Here is a 19,498-nt window from a genome sequence, read left to right as displayed (position 1 = left end):
GAAAATTTATATATATATATCTTTATTAAAAAGAGATCTGCTATTGTTTACTACAACATGATAAATTAACTTTGCAGATATTGAAGAAAAGCTCACATTCATTGCTCTAAATGGCAATATGACCAGTGTATTTTCGATGACACAATATTTGTAAAACTGAAATTAAACGTAAATCACCACAAGTATATGTACTGTAAGAAAGTACTATGAATATTTTACGGTCCTAATTAAATTTTCAAAAATAAAATTAAGAAATTAAATATCAATGAGGGGATACTTTTACAATAAATTTAATGAAACTGCTTGGACTTGATTTAACTGTACTTGTTTATCGGATAGAGACAGAGAGAAATTGAGAGGGAAATGGGATATGGAGAGGGAGAAAGCAAAGGATAAGCTGGCGACACTACTTCACCACATGTGAGGCTCTCTCCCCACAGATGTTGACCAGGGGCGGGCCTGGATCTGGGTCCATGTGCATTGTCATGCGAGTGCTCTAACAGCTGCTCAACTAGTGGACTTCAATTGTAAACGAATAAAACTCCAATGAATTCTACAGCACATTCACTTACCTGGAGTAGGCGAACAGTCTGCTGTCCCAAAGGTCATGATTCCCTCTAGGGCCAGAATGAAAATAACAGGAATCTGTCCCGTCAAACATATTCAGTCCATCTTCTGAATTTTTTGAAGCATGACTGTGTACCACATCTAAGAGGACGGTAATGCCCATTGAGTGAGCGGTGTCAACCAGTTCTTTTAGCTCTTCTGGAGTCCCATAACGGCTAAAGTAAAGAACATGTACATAAACATATACACAAAAACAAATACACAAATATACACACTGACAAAAATCACCATTAAATCACAATTAAATACATTCTTATTTATTCAATACATAGGAAATAACTCCAATTAACTCCTCTCAATTATTTTACCATCATACTACAAAATACTCTTTATTGGAAGAAACTACATTACAACAGGCTATAGGTTATAATAAGGATAGTGATCTTCTAAAGACCACGTTAGGGAGTCGGGTGGTAGCGCAGCAGGTTAAGCACATGTTGTGCAAAGCGCAAGGATCTGCATAAGGATCCCTGTTCGAGCCCCTGGCTCCCCACCTGCAGGGGAATCGCTTCACAGGTGGTGAAGCAGGTCTGCAGGTGCCTATCTTTCTCTCCCCCTCTATGTCTTCCCCTCCTCTTTCTGTTTCTCTCTGTCCTAGCCAACGATGACGACATCAATTACAACTATAAAACAAGGTCAAAAAAAGGGGATAAATAAATAAACATAAAAAAGAGACCATGTCAGTTGAAATAGATTTCTCTTTAATTGCACTGTATCTAGGAGGCACAGCAAGATCCTGGTGTCCCTTCAGTCTCTCCCATTCCCTCCTTCCCCAGAGTCCTCTGCTTGGGTGCAATAAGCTATACCCATTCCGAGTTTCACCTTCTATTTTCCCTTAATGTTCCTTGTTCTTGAGTTCCACCTATAAGTGAGGTCATTTGGTATTGGTCTTTCTCTTTCTGGCGTGTCTCATTCAACATGAAGCAATATTGTTCTACCAACAATACTGAAAAATAAATGACATCATTGTTTTAACAGCTGCATAGTACTCCACTGTGGACATGTACTATTATATTCGTATCCATTCGTCTGCCATTGGACATCTGTGTTGCTTCCAAATTTGGACTATTAATAACTGTGATTTTATGACCACTGGAGTGCACTGGCCTTTTTATATAGATGTTTTGTGGGGGGGGACGGGTTTATATTTTATAGTCAACAGTAAGTACAGTTCTTGGTACATGTGCAAAATTTCTCAGTTTTCTGCAAAACACTCTAACTCCCTGCACAGGCCCTTCTATACCATTGGCAACAAGACCTGAATCCCCCCCTCCTTTGAAAGGGTTTTTCTTTGGTGCATTACACCAGATTCAGTCTAAGTTCCACGTAGTGCTTCCCCTTCTGTCCTTATTTTTTAATTTCTGTCAATGAGTGAGATCATCTCATATTTATCCTTCTTTATCTGACTTATCTCACTGAACATGATTCCTTCAAGCTCCATGCAAAGTTTGTTGAGATAGGTGGCTTCATACTTGTAAAAGCTGAGTAGTATTCTAAAGATAGTTACTCAGTACTCTCAGAAACTTCCAGCTTCTTACACACTCAATTATCAAGAATGTTCACAAAAATAAAAGTCCACAAAGGTGTTTTTGTTTTCCCTAAGTAAATCCCTAGGAGAAGGATTGCTGGGTTACAGAGTAGGCCCATTTCTAGAGTTCTGATGAATCTCCAAACTGTTTTCCAAATATATATTTTAAGTGGAGTATTATGTGATCAAATCTGAATTTTTATAAGGTAATTCATGAGTCATGATACTGATGTTTAGGGAACGTGCTGTGTATTAAGCTGTACAATGTCATGGGGACTAGATAGCTACAGACTGTACCATTAAATCACATTAATTAGGAAGAGAGGCAGTAAATCCAAGGATAATTACTTAAAGAAAGGGAAAACTAGACTGGGGAGACAGCATAATGGTTATACAAAATACTCCCATGCCTGAGGCTTGGAGGTCCCCAGTTCAAGCCCCAGAACCACCATAAACCAGAGCTGATCAGTTCTCTGGTATCTATTTATCTATCTATCTATCTATCTATCTATCTATCTATCTATACCGTTATTAATAGTCCAAATTTGGAAGCAACACAGATGTCCAATGGCAGACGAATAGATAAAGATATAATGGTACATGTCCACAGTGGAGTACTATGCAGCTGTTAAAACAATGATGCCATTTATTTTTCAGTATTGTTGGTAGAACAATATTGCTTCATGTTGAATGAGACACGCCAGAAAGAGAAAGACCAATACCAAATGACCTCACTTATAGGTGGAACTCAAGAACAAGGAACATTAAGGGAAAATAGAAGGTGAAACTCGGAATGGGTATAGCTTATTGCACCCAAGCAGAGGACTCTGGGGAAGGAGGGAATGGGAGAGACTGAAGGGACACCAGGATCTTGCTGTGCCTCCTAGATACAGTGCAATTAAAGAGAAATCTATTTCAACTGACATGGTCTTTAGTGCTTTTCTCTGTATTATAACCTATAGCCTGGGGTAATGTAGCTTCTTCCAATAAATTCATATTTATCTTACTCTCTGTCCTTCCCTTCCTGATCCCACCTACCTTTCATATTTTTCCACTTACAGAACAGCAAGTTCAATAAATGAAAATATGTAACATTTTTCTTCCTTCACTCTTTCTTTCCTTCTTTCTCCTCCTCCTCTTTATTTCCTTTCTTTCTCAACTTGACAACTTCTTATTCAAGTGTCTACTATATGCCATAAAACTGTGTGATGGGAATTATGAACATTGCTGTCCTAGGGGAGTTCACATTTTATCTGGAAACAACAGTAATAAGCAAAATATATCGTGTATCAGGCATCAAAAATTTCTCTAAAGAAAACTGAATCAAAGACAGTGATAGGAAGATTGAGTTTGTTATTTTAAACAGTAACTGTGGGGAAAGTTTCAATGTATACAATATTTGAGCAAAGGCCTGAAAGAATGTATAATAGTCAGGAGTGTAAGGAGAAACAAGAAAAGAGGCATGGATAATGCAAATCTTTTGGGCTTGATCAACTGGGAGATGGTAATGTCAGTTACTGAGTTATGGAAGATGGCAAGGAAAGGAAGCTGAAATAGAAGATCCGGAGTTTAATTTGGGATGCATTAGATTGGAGATATGCATTACATATACTAATGTCAAATAGATATTTTCTGAGGTTCAGGATGTGAGGATGAGATGAGTGAATATAGTAATTGGCATATAAAGTCTATTTAAATCATATGAATGGATATCTGGATAAGATCATGAAAATCATATTATAATCTGCATGTCTACGTATGTAGAGTAGGCCTGAGCACCTGAGAGAGAAAAACTGTAGTGGTCAAGAAGAGCAAAAGAACTATAAAATATTCACCAAGAGAGGTAGGAATATTACAACATTTAAGGGTAGAATATCCCGAAACCAAGAAAAGCAAATGGTTCCAAGAAGTCAGGGAGCCAAGCTCTGCTCACAGTTTCACTGTGTCAAGAAGTGATCTCTGCATTTCACAATTCAGAAGTATCCTTGACAAGACCATGTTCAAGTGAAAAGATGGAGATCCTAGTTAGAATGAGTTAAAAAAAAAAAAAAGAACAGAATGGGTGGAGGTGTGAGAGAGATGATAAGTACATAACTTATTCAAAAAGAACAACTACAAAGAAAAATTAAATGGTTGAGTCTTTTTTTTCTTTCTTCCTGGCATGATGTTTTCCTATTTTACCACTCCTCCCAGTAAACAAATAACTATGCCTTAAATTTCAGTTTTCATTAGGAATTTAGATTTAATATGAACTGATCAGCACTCTGAATTCTATACTAATATAGAGCCATGTGACTTTATTCTTATCCCTTTGTTCTTTTTAAAACAAATCCATTTATGGGGTCGGGTGGTGGCTCACCTGGTTGAACGCACATATTACAGTGTGCAAGGAGCCAGGTTCGAGTACCCGGTCCCCACCTGCAGGGGGGAAAGCTTCACGAGTGGTGAAGCAGTGCTGCAGGTGTCTCTCTGTCTCTCTCCCTCTCTATAGCTACCTTCCCTCTCAATTTCTGGCTGTGTTGATCCAATAAATAAATAAAGATTTTTTTTTAAAGTTTAAGAAAACCTAATCCATGTATTATGAGAAAAACAGACAAAAAGGAAAGGGGGGAAAGATAGAGGCAGAATCAGAGCACTGCTTAGCTCTGGCTCAAGGTGAAGGTGGTGCTGGGCACTAAACCTGAACCCTCTGGGGCCTCAGGCATACAAACTGAAGCTCTACCAGACTGAGCTATTTCCCTGTCCCATCTTAACTTTGATGACAGGCAGAAACCATCATGTGTACGGTTAGTGAATGAACGTCTCCAAGTCACTATACTGTGAGTCAATAAGGCAGTAAACAACTGTTTCGCTTGGGGAGATTCAGATCAGGATTCAATTTGCATAGGAATTCTTAATGTTTTCGTTTTTGTTTTTCCTCAGACAGACACATTCATTCCTTGGGTCTGTCTGGACTGAGGACTGGCATTTTGCTAGAGACTGATGTCCTAGCAAGAGTCTTCAGTCACTTTCCCTACATACGTTAATCTCTTTGTAAGTTCTAGCAATAATCATTTCCACAAGAGATGATATTCTGACTAAATTTTGGGCCTCCCCGGGCGCACCAATTTCAGCAGGTAACTCAATGTATTGTGTTAGAAAACCATTTCAAGAAAAGTAATATTTTATCAGGGCCAACCTCTAAGGTTAGATGGAAAGGTAGTCTATGATGTAAGGGAAAGAACATGTTCAGCTTCTGTTACCTCTGCTAACCCTAAAACAGTTCTAAAACAGTGCTGTTTAAGTCATAAAAATTCAAGGATTCTTTTCTTTTCTTTCAGCCCCCCCCCCCCCGGGGGGGGGTTATCGCTGGGGCTCAGTGCCTGTAGTACAAATCCACAGATCCTGGAGGCCATCCCCGGCCCCCCTGCTTTGTTGTTGTTGTTGTTGTCCTTGTTATTATTGTTGTTGGATAGGACAGAGAGAAATGGAGAGAGGAAGGGAAGACAGTGAGAGAGAAAGACACCTGCAGACCCGCTTCACTTGCGTGTGAAGCGACTCCCCTGCAGGTGGGGAGCCCAGGGCTCAAACCGAGATCATTACGATGTTCCTTTCATCCTGTGCCATGTGCGCTACAGCCGGCCCCCTCAAATAAAAATAAATACAAAGAGACTTTGTTTTTACCTTGAAGCTGCAAAGAAGCTTGTAATTTGGTAGCCAAAACTGGCATAATAAGCATGTTCCATAACTGCCATCATCTGAATGCAGTTATATCCTGCAAAGCAATGGACAAATAAAGATTTAAATTCACATAATCAAAAAAGTAATGGGATAGGGCAGGGTAGTGGCACACCTGGTTAAGTATACACATTAGAGTGTGCAGGGACCCGGGTCTAGGCCCCCAGCTCCCACCTGCAGGGAGAAAGCTTCACAAAGGTAAAGCAGGGCTATAGGTGTCTGTCTCTAACCCCTTTTCACATATAGACCAACCAAAGCCCTTTATTAAAGACATTTAACTTTGTGGAAAAATCTAGATTTGAGCACTCTGAAAAGTTTTACTACTTTAACATTTTCTGCTTTTCTAAACTTCTGACATAATTGGACAGTTAGTTCTAGCTGGCTATCTGAAATGTCTTCATTTTCACAAGTGATAACTGATATGCAAACATGTTCTTACTTAGTTTAGCTTCAGAATATTAAATGTGGTAATCTGTATATGCTAAACTTTAGTTACACTGGGAATACATGGAAGGTTATGAGCTACAAATAAAAACAACTGATTGTTGGGGACTGGGTTGGTGGCACTTTAGAATGCTCCAGGACTCAGGGTCAAGCCACCGTCCCCGCCTGCAGGGGGAAGCTTCACAGGTTGTGAAGGAGATGTCTTTCTTCTTTTCTCTCTTGATTTTTGTCTATATCAAACAGTTAAAATTAATTTTTTAATTTAGTTTTTTTATTTATAAAAAGGAAACATTGACTAAAGCACAGGATAAGAGGGGTACAATTTCACACAATTCTCACCACCAGAATTCTGTATCCCATCCCCTCCCCTGATAGCTTTCCTAGTCTTTAACCCTCTAGGAATATGGACCCAGGGTCATTATGGGATGCAGAAGGTGGAAGGTCTGGCTTCTGTAATTGCTTCCCCACTGAACATGGGTGTTGACAGGTTGATCCATACTCCCAGCCTGCCTCTCTCTCTCTTTCCCTAGTGGGGAAGGGCTCTGGGGAAGCGGAGCTCCAGGATACATTAGTGGGGTTGTCTGTCCAGGGAAGTCTGGTCGGCATCATGCTAGCATCTAATTTTTATTTAAAAAAACAGATTGCCATATAATTTCCTTTACATTTCAACTATTTTCTTCATGCAGCATAAGACATAGCACCACATTCATTTTCCACAAAGAAATCATGGTTTTTCCTTCCAATTCCCAGTACTTCTTATATGTGTAACATTACTCCAAAGGTGGAAGCTTGTGTATATATGCCCGCATACACACTTCATTCTCCAACAGTCTGCTGTAGCACTAAGTGAACGGACATAAAAAGGAAGCTATTGCATCCTTTAAAACCATAAAATTTAAAAACATTGTACCTATGTGCCAACAACTGAACTGAAAAACAATGGCCTCCCAGTAAAGAAAAAAAAAAGGCATCAGAGATAAAAACATGACAGAAATAAGTAGTTTAATTTTTATTATTTTTAAAAACATCAAGAGAAAGTTGAGAAATCTATATGATTAATGATAGTTTTGACATAATTAAAATCAGGTAAGTTTTTTAAATATTTTTAGTTTTCTATTTCTGTTGCCACCTTTCCTATTCTGTAAGCTATCCAATATAGACACATTTTTCCATTTTCATAAAAATGAATGCAAAAGCATTTACTAATTAAAAATAGTATGTGTCTTATTTATCTCATATGAGAGAAAGACAATTAGAGCACATCTTTGGTACATGTGTTCTAGGGGTGAAACCAGGGCCCTATGACATGCAAACTTTCTCCTGAACTGCAGTAGTACATTTAAATGTAAGCAAATAATTAGAAAAGAGGGCATGTTTGTCCTTCAAAAACAAAATATAATACTCAGATTTTAACTTTTCAGGGTATGATTTAATTTTTCACATGATTTAAATTATTAGAAAGTATTATTTCTCTACCACAGAAAGAAAATTTTATTTGCTCTCAAAGTCTCAATCGTGTAACGCATCTTCTCTTGTGTATGTTCCATTACAAAATGCACCACTAGGGATCCATAAGTTGAAAGGATAACATAAACTCCATGATTTGTAAGCTGCTGAAAAATCACTATCTTTGGTTTTTATATTAAATAAAACAAAATGAACTATCGGGCTTGATAGAAATTTACACATAAACAACTGTTCAGACAACATAAATCAAATATATATTTCATAGCAAAATACAGTTTGCATTTTCTCTCTTGTATAATAAACATTATTATGATAAAGTACTAATTTATAGTTTTTATTAGGTTATTGTAAGCCATTAATCATTCCCAGACACAGTTATGTTTAGAGTACTGGTTAAATAATTCAGACACAGAGATGACATGGGTCTTTGTGCTGTTAAACTATCTGCAAGAACAAGGTCATAAGCAATGCCTTATATTATAAAATAACAGAACATATCAAGTAATTATCTTAACATGCCTAATAATAAGAAGAAGAACATTATATACTTCATATATTTAGTTTTGGGTTTCTGGAATCTAACCTTGCTACAATAGGTAAATAAAACCATATATAAATAAAATTTGAACTCTTTTTGCTGCCAGGTTTTAGACAGTTTACTGGACACAAAATAATTATCTTCTTCCCTAGCTTCTGTAGATGGCACTAATGTGCTAGGAAATGATAAAATGTAATACCGATAAAAATTAAAAGAACGGAGTTAAGGTCTACCAAATCAATAGTTAAGAGGTGTACAGTTCATTCTCTTGGTTGTTTCCAGAAAGATAAGGGTCTCTATCATCAATTTAATACACAAACATCTAGTACAAGTGTTAAGCACAGAAGATAGTCATAGGCAGACATCAAAAAGAATACACACACACACACACACACACACACACACACACACACACACACACACACACGGGACTTTGGCACAAAATGTGTTGTTTCAGTCGCTTCATAAATGTCAGATTATTTTACCCTTACGGACTATTATGAACAAGGTATAATGGCCCCTTAAGTTGATAACATTTCTCTCCTTTAAGAGAGTAATTATGTTTACCTATTTATCTACATTTTTGGAAACCATGGGTCCACATGACGTAAAACTGAAAATGACATAATAGTATCTTCAAGCCCATGCTCTATCTTATTCTATTTCTCTTTTCTGTGCTATCACTATTAAAGAGCAATTTGAGGAGTCTAAAATAAAATGCATTTATTTTACACTGAGTCTCAACACCAAAAAGAGACACTTGTAATTAGCTTTTATAATAAGAGACTCATTAAAATTTTATCTGGATGAAGGTCAAAGTTATTACTTACCAAGACCTTTGATTCTTGGTAGTATGTTGCATGTGAAATGTTTGTAGGAAGCTATTTTTCCTTCATGGGAAGAAATTCCCACATGAGATTCATAAATTCTTACACTTCTTGGCCTTTTTGGTCTGGAATGCTTAAACTACAGAATATAAAAATTATGTACAGAATTAGAATACACATGTAGATATGATAATAACTGAGTCAACATGGTAAATGAAATCGTGAATCAGTGCTATCCAATACTTTGAAACTTTACATTAGAAAGACATTTACTACCTCCATAACATTTTTGTCATATTTCACAAAACCCTAAGAAGACATTGTAGAACAAAGTATAAAACCTACAGATACAGCAACAGAAAGTATCAAACCTAACATACAAAGAGGAAATGCTGTTTCTTTTTTTAATAGAAAGAACAGCAACAATAAGTAAGGATGACTTGGGGAAAGGTATACCTGTAACAGGGTATAACAAATAAACGATGGATTGAAAAACTTTGGAACATATGCGATGACTTTTGCCTTATCATTGAGGGAAAATAAACTGTGTTTAAGTATATAAGGCTTAAGGAAAACATAAGGGATATGAAATTCATATAGAAATATTAAATGCAAAGCATTTATCATTAAGCATTAAAACTTAAAGGATAGAAAAGTGAATTCAGTGATATTCTTCTTATCTGTAAGACAGCCTTAAAAGTTACCCTGATGAATCCATTTCTGAGATGTCTTCTCTAGTCTTTGTTTTTAAAGACAGAGATTTTGCTTGAAATCAGAAATGACACCAACGGAAGGAACAGTTTTTGAATGATCAGAAAAGTTGGTGTGTGTGTGTGTGTCCTACAGGTTAGTACATATACATGTAGTTTCCTTTCTCTGCTTATTGAAAAGCTGGACAACAGAATAAAATGTCACCTCTAAATTTTAGTGACTACTGATGAACTCTACTATGCATATAGCAAAAACGGTGTACAACAATGAAACAAATTAAAGCTGGAGAGAATAGAGAAGCTGAACATTACGACAAAAAAGTAAATATTAATTTTCCTACAAATATTGGAAGAAGCATTTAGTTAAAGATTTGTTGTTCTCACTTTATATGAGTGTTCAGGATCCCAGTGTATCCAGTCATAATTCACATTATCACCTTCACGAGCCACATACTTTGCCCATGGTGAAATACGATACAAGATTTCTCCACTTTTGCTCCGAATAACTACCTAAAAGAGAGAGAGAGAAAGATGCCTTTCCTTTAAAATATTTTCGATATTCTATGATAATGGTACATCATTTATGCTCACTGTTACATAAACATTACTTTCAGCAAATGATGTAATACAGAGCTTAACTATCATGGAGACTTATATCCTTAAAGATGTGTCAGTTTTTTGGGTTTTTTTTTTTTTTATAACTTTTTAAAAGATATTTATTTATTCCCTTTTGGTGCCCTTGTTGTTTTTCATTGTTGTTGTACTTATTATTGATGTCATCATTCTTGGACAGGACAGAGAGAAATGGAAGACAGAGAGATGGAGAGAAAGACAGACACCTGTAGACCTGCTTCACCGTCTGTGAAGCGACTGCCCTGCAGGTGGGGAGCTGGGGGCTCGAACCGGGATCTTTGTGCTGGTTCTTGTGCTTTGTGCCACCTGCGCTACGGCCCGACTCCCAAGATGTGTCAGTTTTGTCCCCAGATAAAATCAATGGGGTTTACAGTACACACTATTTGTATACTTTTCCCATATTTGGCAAATCTATATGCACACAACCTTTTTTAAGAGGTACTTTCGGGAGTCGGGTGGTGGCGCAGTGGGTTAAGCGCACGTGGCGCGAAGCCCCAGGACCGGCGTAAGGATCCCGGTTGGAACCCCCAGCTCCCCACCTGCAGGGGAGTCGCTTTACAGGCAGTGAAGCAGGTCTGCAGGTGTCTGTCTTTCTCTCCTCTCTCTCTGTCTTACCCTCCTCTCTACATTTCTCTCTGTCCTATTCAACAACAATGACATCAGTAATAATGACAACAATAAAAAACAACAAGGGCAACAGAAGGGAATGAATAAATATTTTAAAAAATTTTAAAAGAATATAATTTGACAGCTTCTGTTAATAATTCAACCACCAGGAGGAAAAATCCCTGCTTTATTTTATAAAAAGTGATGTGAAGTATATCATCTCTGTTTTAGTTTTTTACTGAAATCAATAATATTTTCATGAATTCGAATGAGAATATAGGATTTTTTCTTTTTTCTTCTTTTAATTTTATTTATTTATTTGTTTTTCCCTTTTGTTACCCTTGTTGTTTTATTGTTATTATTTTATTGTTATTATTGTTGTTGTTAGATAGTACAGAGAAATGGAGAGACGAGGGGAAGACAAGAGAGGGACAGAAACACAGACATGTGCAGACTTACTTCACTATCTGTGAAGTGACTCCCCTGCAAGTGGGGAGTTAGGGGCTCGAACTGGGATCCTTAAGCTGGTCCTTGTGCTTCGTGCCATGTGCGCTTAACCCAACTCCCAGAGAATATAGGATTTTTACTAACACTTGTGCTGTGCATACACAAAAAACCTGGCAAATATTTCCCACTCATTCTGAACGTTTAGCCACTATTCCAAGTATGGGTTGGCGTGTAATATTTCCACTTTAATCACCTATTCCATATTTTTCCATTAGCACAACAATAGTTATGAAAATAAATTAAAAATTGAAATGAAAAGTTACTAATTCGTCATTTTTAGACTTTTGACTAACTGGAGGGTGTTGAATTAATGAGCAGATTTAGATAATAAAGTTATCACGTGAACTGAGTAATTGAAAGGCAAGGGCATCTTTTTTTTCAGATTTCTAAAAGTCAGATCTTATGCAAAGATTCAAATAAGCATCATTGACATCAAGCAGGTTGTCGGTCCTCAATCGAGTAAGACTCAAACATTCAGAATTTATGGTGACAAAATGATTATAATATACTTTATATTTATAAAGTCTGTCATAGTAATAACCTATTTGATTCCAGAAACACTTTATAACTCAAGCAGTAAGAGTTGCCAAAAATTTCAGAGCCGTATGATCAAGTCAAGAAGTGAACAGAGTCTCAGTCACCATTCTCTTTTCTTAGAAGGTTTCTACAGCACTTCCCTCAGATGTCAAAGTGAGTGAAGTCACGATTTATAACACAGAAGGTACATGATGTGAAAGGAATGCCTAATTTTAAACAAATTCAATTATTTTTCTTTCACTATGTGCCCCATTACTTAAATGAATCACAAATAATTGTTGTTATTATTCAAGTGATTATCTTGTGTGCATGTATAGACACAAACATAAATGAGTAAGAACAAATTCAGAAGCATTCTATTCCAGAAAGTATGTGCCTTAATTCACATAAATTTATAGATTAATATAAAAGAATTATGTTTGAGAAAAGGTACCCGTACTCATTTATTTATTTATTTATTTATTGAGAAAGAGTGAGACACAGAGACAGAGACAAAGAAAAGAGATACCTGTAGTACCTCATGATGCTGGTGGGGATCAGAGGTTTGAACCTGGGTCCTTGTACATAGTAGTAACATGTGTGCTCGTAGTAACATGTGTGCTCAACCAAGAGTTCCCCTTATTTAATGTCACTGGATGACCATGGTTAGGGGCGAAAGGAGTTCAGTGCCTACCTAACTCTACTTCTCTCAAGGGCCATTTTTTGTTCTTTGCTTTCCTCTAGATAGAGTGTAAGAGAGAAGGGTGACGTGGGGGGACAAAAAGAGAAGGGAGGACACCAAAGCATTGCTCCACTTTTCCTGAAGCTTCTCCCCTGCAAGCACTTTCACGCGATGGTGCAGGGTTTCAAGCTGGGTCCTCACACATGGTAATGTGCATTTTACAGAGTAAGCCACCTGCTGGACCCCTAAAATATTAATCTTTGAAGAAGATGCCCATGAATGGACTTAATTCCTTATACACATCTGATATAAGTGATCACCTTAGCACAATGTCCTTTCTTTCTTTTTTTTCTATATTGGGGGGATTAATGGTTTACAGTCAATATTAAAATACAGTAGTTGGTACATGTATAATAACACTTCTCTGTTTTCCATATAACACTCTAATCCCCACATGGGTCCTCCTCCACCATCATCTTCCAAGACCTGAACACTCCCTCTCCCCTCAAAGTCCTTTACTTTCTTAGCACAATCTTCTAATCTTTACCTGTTTAGGATAGAGGAAAGGAGAGTAAAACACAGATAAGGAGTGTGAACAGATACATGAGAATGACCCCCCAATTCACGGAATCCTCCTGGTAATCATCTACAGTAATCCCATGTGGTACCCAGCTTTGAACACAGGAACCTACCATGCAGCAGAATGTGCTCTCTACCAGGTCCATCATTTTTCTATGGCTAGTAGTCTGCCTAATTCAGCCATCCTGTTTGAAAAATCTGTTTGAAAATAATCCAATAATTCTACTAAAGGATGATCATAAGCTATTAATCAATTTTGAAGGTATTTGCTGACCAAAAAAAAGTACATAAAACTTTAAAGTAAAAACCATGTATTTTCTCATGCGGGAAAAAAAAAAATAGTTTTCTTTGGTCTGCTCACTTATCTTGCTGTGCATGTGAATATCTTCCGAGGCTACTGAGTGATAGGTCTGGGAATGAAGAGTCCCTCTACTGTTTCCTCACTTCCTACGTATTTTGCAGGACATGCTAAACATATGAGGTCCTGGCTATTGTTGACAAGGGTCATTTCTCAGGCTTGTGTTTGTAGCAAGAAATCCTGAAGAATAAGATTATGTCTCCCTTGAAGACACAAAACAGGCTTGCTTATTACTTGCTACATAAGAGTAGATCCCCCAAGTTCTTCAGCTATGATGCAAACAAACTGTGTAAGAACATTCATTTTGACCACATAGTGTCACCCCCTAGGGGACTTGGAAGATGATAGGAGTCAATGCAAATAGGATGTTTATACTGCTTCCTGTGCTGTGAATAATAAAATCCTTTTGTTTCTAGGACTCCCATGTCTGACAGAATCCAGGAAAAAGTAACAGGTAAATTTATAAACTTGGAGGAAGGTAAAACCAAATCCTACACCTGGGAAATGATTATTTATTCACTGAATGACTTTAATACACCTGCCCACCTGATCCTGCTTTTAATTTGATATATCTAAAATGTTGTGAGAATAGAGTAAGTGTATTGTAATAAGCTTAATTAAAAATTTTTTTATTTATAAAATGGAAATTTTGACAAGACCATAGCATAAGAGGGGTACATTTCCGCACAATTCCCACCACCAGAACTCTGTTTCCCATCCACTTCCCTGAGAGCTTTCCTATTCTTTCTCCCTCTGGGAGTATGGACCAGGCTTAATTTTAAAGCATTTCAAACTCATCTAATTATATCTGTTATTCTTATAATCAACAAAAAATAAATAACTAAATGAAGTATAGTTATGAAAAAGTATACCATTAGGCTATACCATACATGAAACCTTGGGGTTTTTGTTCAGTTTTGTTTTTGTTTTTGTTTTTGTTTTTGTTTTTTTCCTTACAAAAGTTATCCCTGTGGCATGGAGCCAGCACTACTATTCCACAATTGCCATTTGCAATTTTTTACAGATTTTTCTTATAAAGAGAAAAACAGAAGCAGAGAGATTGGTAGAGAAGGGGGGGAGAGGGAGAGGGAGAGGGGGGAAGAGAGACTTTACAGTACTGTTTCACTGCTTGTGCAGCTTCTCTCCTGCAGGTGGGGACTGGGGACTTGAACTGGCCTCCACATAGAAGGCAGCATGTGGGTTCTAATGGCCTGCACCACCACCCAGCTTCTGGGAATTCATTGTCAACACCATCTAGGGAGACTCAATTCCTATTGCTACCTCAGGCTTGTGCAAATAATTTCAAAATTGAGCAAAATACAAATTATCTACAAATACAAACACAAGTTCTAAACTGATCATCAGGATAGCTAACTAGCTATCTTCTCTTCAAAACGCTTAATGCATTGGCTTCACTAAAGAGACATGAGTACAACAAATGACACCGAATGATTTAATAACTGGGAGAAAGTCTAACTTTGTCAGATAAAGAAAAGACAACAAAAGCTGGATAAGCACCACAGATTGGCACACTCTAACAGTAGCCTATTTGGTCAGTTCCAGGCTACCCTGTCGTGTGGGGCTTTAGTCATGGAATCCTTGGATTCCCGCATAGATATAATGTCCTCCTCTCCTAATAGAGCCTCTCTCCACCATCACTGGTCACTTCCAACAGAAATGGCATCATGTGGGCCTGTCTAGGACCTTGCCCTCACTACAGAGCAGCAATGGTAGGGACTTCCTCGCTCTCTGAAGGGAGGCTGGTCAGCAGACTCTGCCAGTGGAGCAAGACTGGTCCTGAAATGAGTGTAGCCTAAAATGTTCCTAGCTGTGCCCATGGACTGTGGGCTCAGACTGACAGGGACTCAGAGGTCATGCATGCTCCTATGCCCTAAGTCCGATCGAGGGGGTAAGCAGTTAATGGTAATTATATATACTTTCCTCCTGTTTGGGGGCAGCCCTGTTCTTAACTCTGACAACATCTTCCCAGACAATATTTTTGGTCAGCCTGAATCTTATTTATCAGGATCAGGCAAAAATTACTAAAGACATGGTCCCTTTGGAACATACCTAAAGTAGACTTCCTAGATTCCTCTCATTAGGAAGACCACTAATTTCATCTGCTTTAGTCCTACTTTTGAGTTCCTGATTATTAAACAATGTGTCCTGCTTTATATCTTACTGCTTTTCAGTAACCAAGTGCAGAGGCCACTATGATGCCATCTTGACTTCGTGGGAAGACAACCTCACCAGTGTGTTCCAGAACCTCACTTTTCCATTTTGTCTATCTACCTAGAGAAAGACAGAAACAGGTTGGGGTATGGATCAACCTCCCAATGTCCATGTCCAGCAGAGAAGCAATTCCATAAACCAGACCTTCCAACTTTATCCCAGAGAGAGATAAAGAATAGGGAAGCTTCCAATGGAGAGAATAGGATATGAAACTCTGTTGGTGGAAGCTGCATAGAATTGTACACCTGTTATCTCACAGTCTTGTTAATCATTATTAAATCACTAGTGATTTTTTTATTTATTCCCTTTTGTTGCCCTTGTTGTTTTATTGTTATAGTTGTTATTGTTGTTGATGTTGCCGTTGTTGGATAGGACAGAGAAAAATGGAGAGAGGAGGGAAAGACAGAGAGGGGGAGAGAAAGATAGACACCTGCAGACCTGCCTGATTGCTTGTGAAGCGACTCCCCTGCAGGTGAGGAGTCAGGGGCTTGAACCAGGATCCTTATGCCAGTCCTTGCGCTTTGCACCACCTGCGTTTAACCCTCTCTGCTACCGCCTGACTCCCATTTCTGTGATATTTAAACATGGGAGAGGAACTACAGAATACTGACAAACAGAAATAAAGAATATTTTTTTTTCTTATAAAAGCTGGTCCTTATTTAGAATGATTTAGAAAGAAAGAGGTTTCTGTATCTATAAAAACGAAAATCACTTGCCCAGGTCCCCACCCTAGTTCCCCAATCACCTACCCTTGTTAAGAATTACAACCATAATATTTTCTTTCTGCCTGCTTCTTGACTGAGGTAAATCTTTAAAGAAATAAAGAAACAACTAAGTAGAACTGATAAAGTGTTTGCTTCATTTCATGTACATTACCTGGACAAAAACCTTATAAAGTGAGGTCACTACAGAAAAACAAAATCCAAAGGGATTATGTGAGATTTAGGAAGCAGGCGATATCCCTGAGCAAGTGAGAATAACTACTCCTGGGTGAAAAGAATAGGAACCATGCTGAAACGTTGTAATCGGGGACAGATTGATTAGGTGTCTTAGGCTAGAAAACAAATGAATTACACATGATATAAAAATATAGGATTTAAACTTCCAAGATATTGAAAGATCAATATAGTAATAAAAGAAAAAAAGCCATGAAAGGGGAAAAAAATCAGTGAGTTTTCATTACTGAAAAAGTATGCTTCAAAGAGATTCATCCATGTGCAGTGAAGGCTAGAATTCTATTAAGTAAACAGAGTTATAATCATGTCTAATGCCAATAAAAAAAAAATCTAAGAAGCATTTTCAGAAGTACAAGGATGGGAGAGGTACTACCGTAGGTCAGTTAGAGGTCTCCTTAAAATATTTTATTAAGGATGGTGATAAATTAAATCATTTAAAGAAAAGATGATATATATTTAAGGCAGTCACTTCAAGTGCTATTGCAATGAAATAAAATATAAATCATGTGTATAGGGGGGGACAATTCAGCCTTAAGAGAAATTCCAGAGACTAAGTACAAAATATAGAATGCTAAAATATTAGAGGGTATCTTGGAAAACCAACTCTATATTCAATGTACATTTGACTAATATCACCAACAATGCAATTAAAAATCACTGAAATACCTACTAACCAAAAGATTCTATATATATATATATAATTTGAATATCATTTTTACATATGAATATATACATATTCATAAATCAAGATTTCAAAATATGGATTACAACACTATCATGCTTATTCTCTTCTAGCTTTCCCTTCACAAAAATCAAATTATGAAAAGATGAACTACAAATAGATAAGTCTGAGTACTGATGGGGAAGAAAGGAAACCAGGAAATGGATGCTGTAATGTGGAACAGATAATAACTACACGTAAAAGATAACTCAAGAAATGTATATGGGCATGTTAACTAATTGGGTTTTTTTTGTTGTTGTTGTTTCTTCCTAAAGCAGGAAGCTTGCATATGCTGTTTCACTGATCCTGGGCTACATTTCTCATTCGGACACAGAGGCAGATAAAGAGACGGGGGACGGGGGCGGGGGACAGGGGGGATAGCACACCCAATCCAGTGGACATGTTACCAGGGCAAGGACCTAGATTTGAACCCCCCCACACACTCCCCACCTGCATGCGGGATTCTTCGTAAGTGGTGAGGCAGGTCTACAGGTGTCTGTCTTTCTCTCACCCTCTCTTATGTCTCCCTCTCCCCTCAATTTCTCTCTGTTCTATGAAATAAAACTGAAATAATAATTAAAAAAAAAAAAAAAACGACTGGAGTGGTTGGAGTGGTAACATCTAATGCAGGGACTGGCCCCAGCAATAAAATTGGTAGCAACTTCCAATAAAATAAAAGGAAGGAAGAAAGGAAGGAAGGAAGGGAGGGAGGGAGGAAGGAAGGAAGGAAAAAAGGGAGGGGAGAAAGTAAACAAAAAAAGAAAAGAAAGACAAAGAGGTAGAGAGACAGAAAGAGAGTGAAACAGACACTGGAACACCAGATCCTGAATGCAGCTTTTGTGTGTGCGAAAGGTTTGGACCTGAACTCCCACACGTGGCAAACTATACACCTTGCTCACAAGCTCTCGTGTGTCAATTCGTGTCTTAATAGCATATCTGGAAACAAACAACAATAAACAAACAAGAAAAGATGGCCAAGAACTGAGAGACTCTTGATAATGGCTTCAGACATGGGAGGTGGAGACCACAGTGATGGGAAGGAGTGGGTCAGTTGCAGGAGTCTTCACAACAGAACTATGCACGGCTTTTTAGTTTAAGTGTGTTTACGTTATTCAACAGAGGCACAAATTCACAGGACAGCAAACTAGCTTTGGTTTCCAACTATGATGAATCCTCTGCAAGTACAGGGCAAGTTCTATGGCAGTGCAAATGGTAAAGCAAGAGGACCTACCCACATGACTTCTTATTTGATTGTACTTTATTTTTTCCTAGAGCATTGCTTAGCTCTGGCTTTTAGTGGTGCGAGAGGATGGAACCTGGGGCTTTGGCCTGGACCTTAGGCATGAAAGTCCTTTCTTTTCATTTTTATTAGGCTTATTTATTGGGTAGAGACTGTCAAAAATCAAGAGAGAGAGACACCTGCAGCCCTGCTTCACCACTCATGAAGTTTTCCCCCTGCAGATGGGGATCAGGGGCTTGAACCTGGGTCCTTGCACACTGTGATGAGTGCACTTAACCAACTGCTCCACTGGCCCTGGCATAAGAGTCTTTATGCATAACTGTTATACTATATAGCCCCCAACAGTTCTCCATAAGACTGAGAATACGCAGGTATGGAGATGCAGTAGCCTATGGCTGCCTGCCACACACACACACACACACACACACACACACACACACACACGTCCATGAGGTAAGTTTTTCAGTAAGAGGTGCTTTTTTTTTTTTTTGGCAAGTGAAGACCTGACTGAAGGAGGAAAAAAATATAAAAAACTTTAAAGTAGTTTTAATATTAATGTTGACATTTAACATATATTATTTAACTGTGCTACTCACTGCACGAATTCAGC

At 37.8% G+C, this 19,498-nt stretch overlaps 1 protein-coding gene across 1 annotated transcript in view; it reads right to left on the bottom strand.

The window, feature by feature from the left end:
- GBE1 (1,4-alpha-glucan branching enzyme 1) overlaps nt 1-19,498 on the bottom strand; it is a 270,582-nt gene that overhangs the window by 137,936 nt on the left and 113,148 nt on the right. Inside the window, exons 4-7 of the mRNA XM_016193269.2 lie at nt 10,243-10,368; nt 9,152-9,287; nt 5,819-5,909; nt 573-782 (exon numbers count right to left, since the gene is read on the bottom strand). Of these exons, the coding sequence (XP_016048755.1) occupies nt 573-782; nt 5,819-5,909; nt 9,152-9,287; nt 10,243-10,368 (563 nt within the window). The remainder of the gene's footprint in view (nt 1-572; nt 783-5,818; nt 5,910-9,151; nt 9,288-10,242; nt 10,369-19,498) is intronic.

Source organism: Erinaceus europaeus, chromosome 14, assembly GCF_950295315.1.
Source record: "Erinaceus europaeus chromosome 14, mEriEur2.1, whole genome shotgun sequence".
In the NCBI taxonomy this organism is placed as follows: domain Eukaryota; kingdom Metazoa; phylum Chordata; class Mammalia; order Eulipotyphla; family Erinaceidae; genus Erinaceus; species Erinaceus europaeus.
This window is presented reverse-complemented; position numbering and strand designations above follow the sequence as displayed.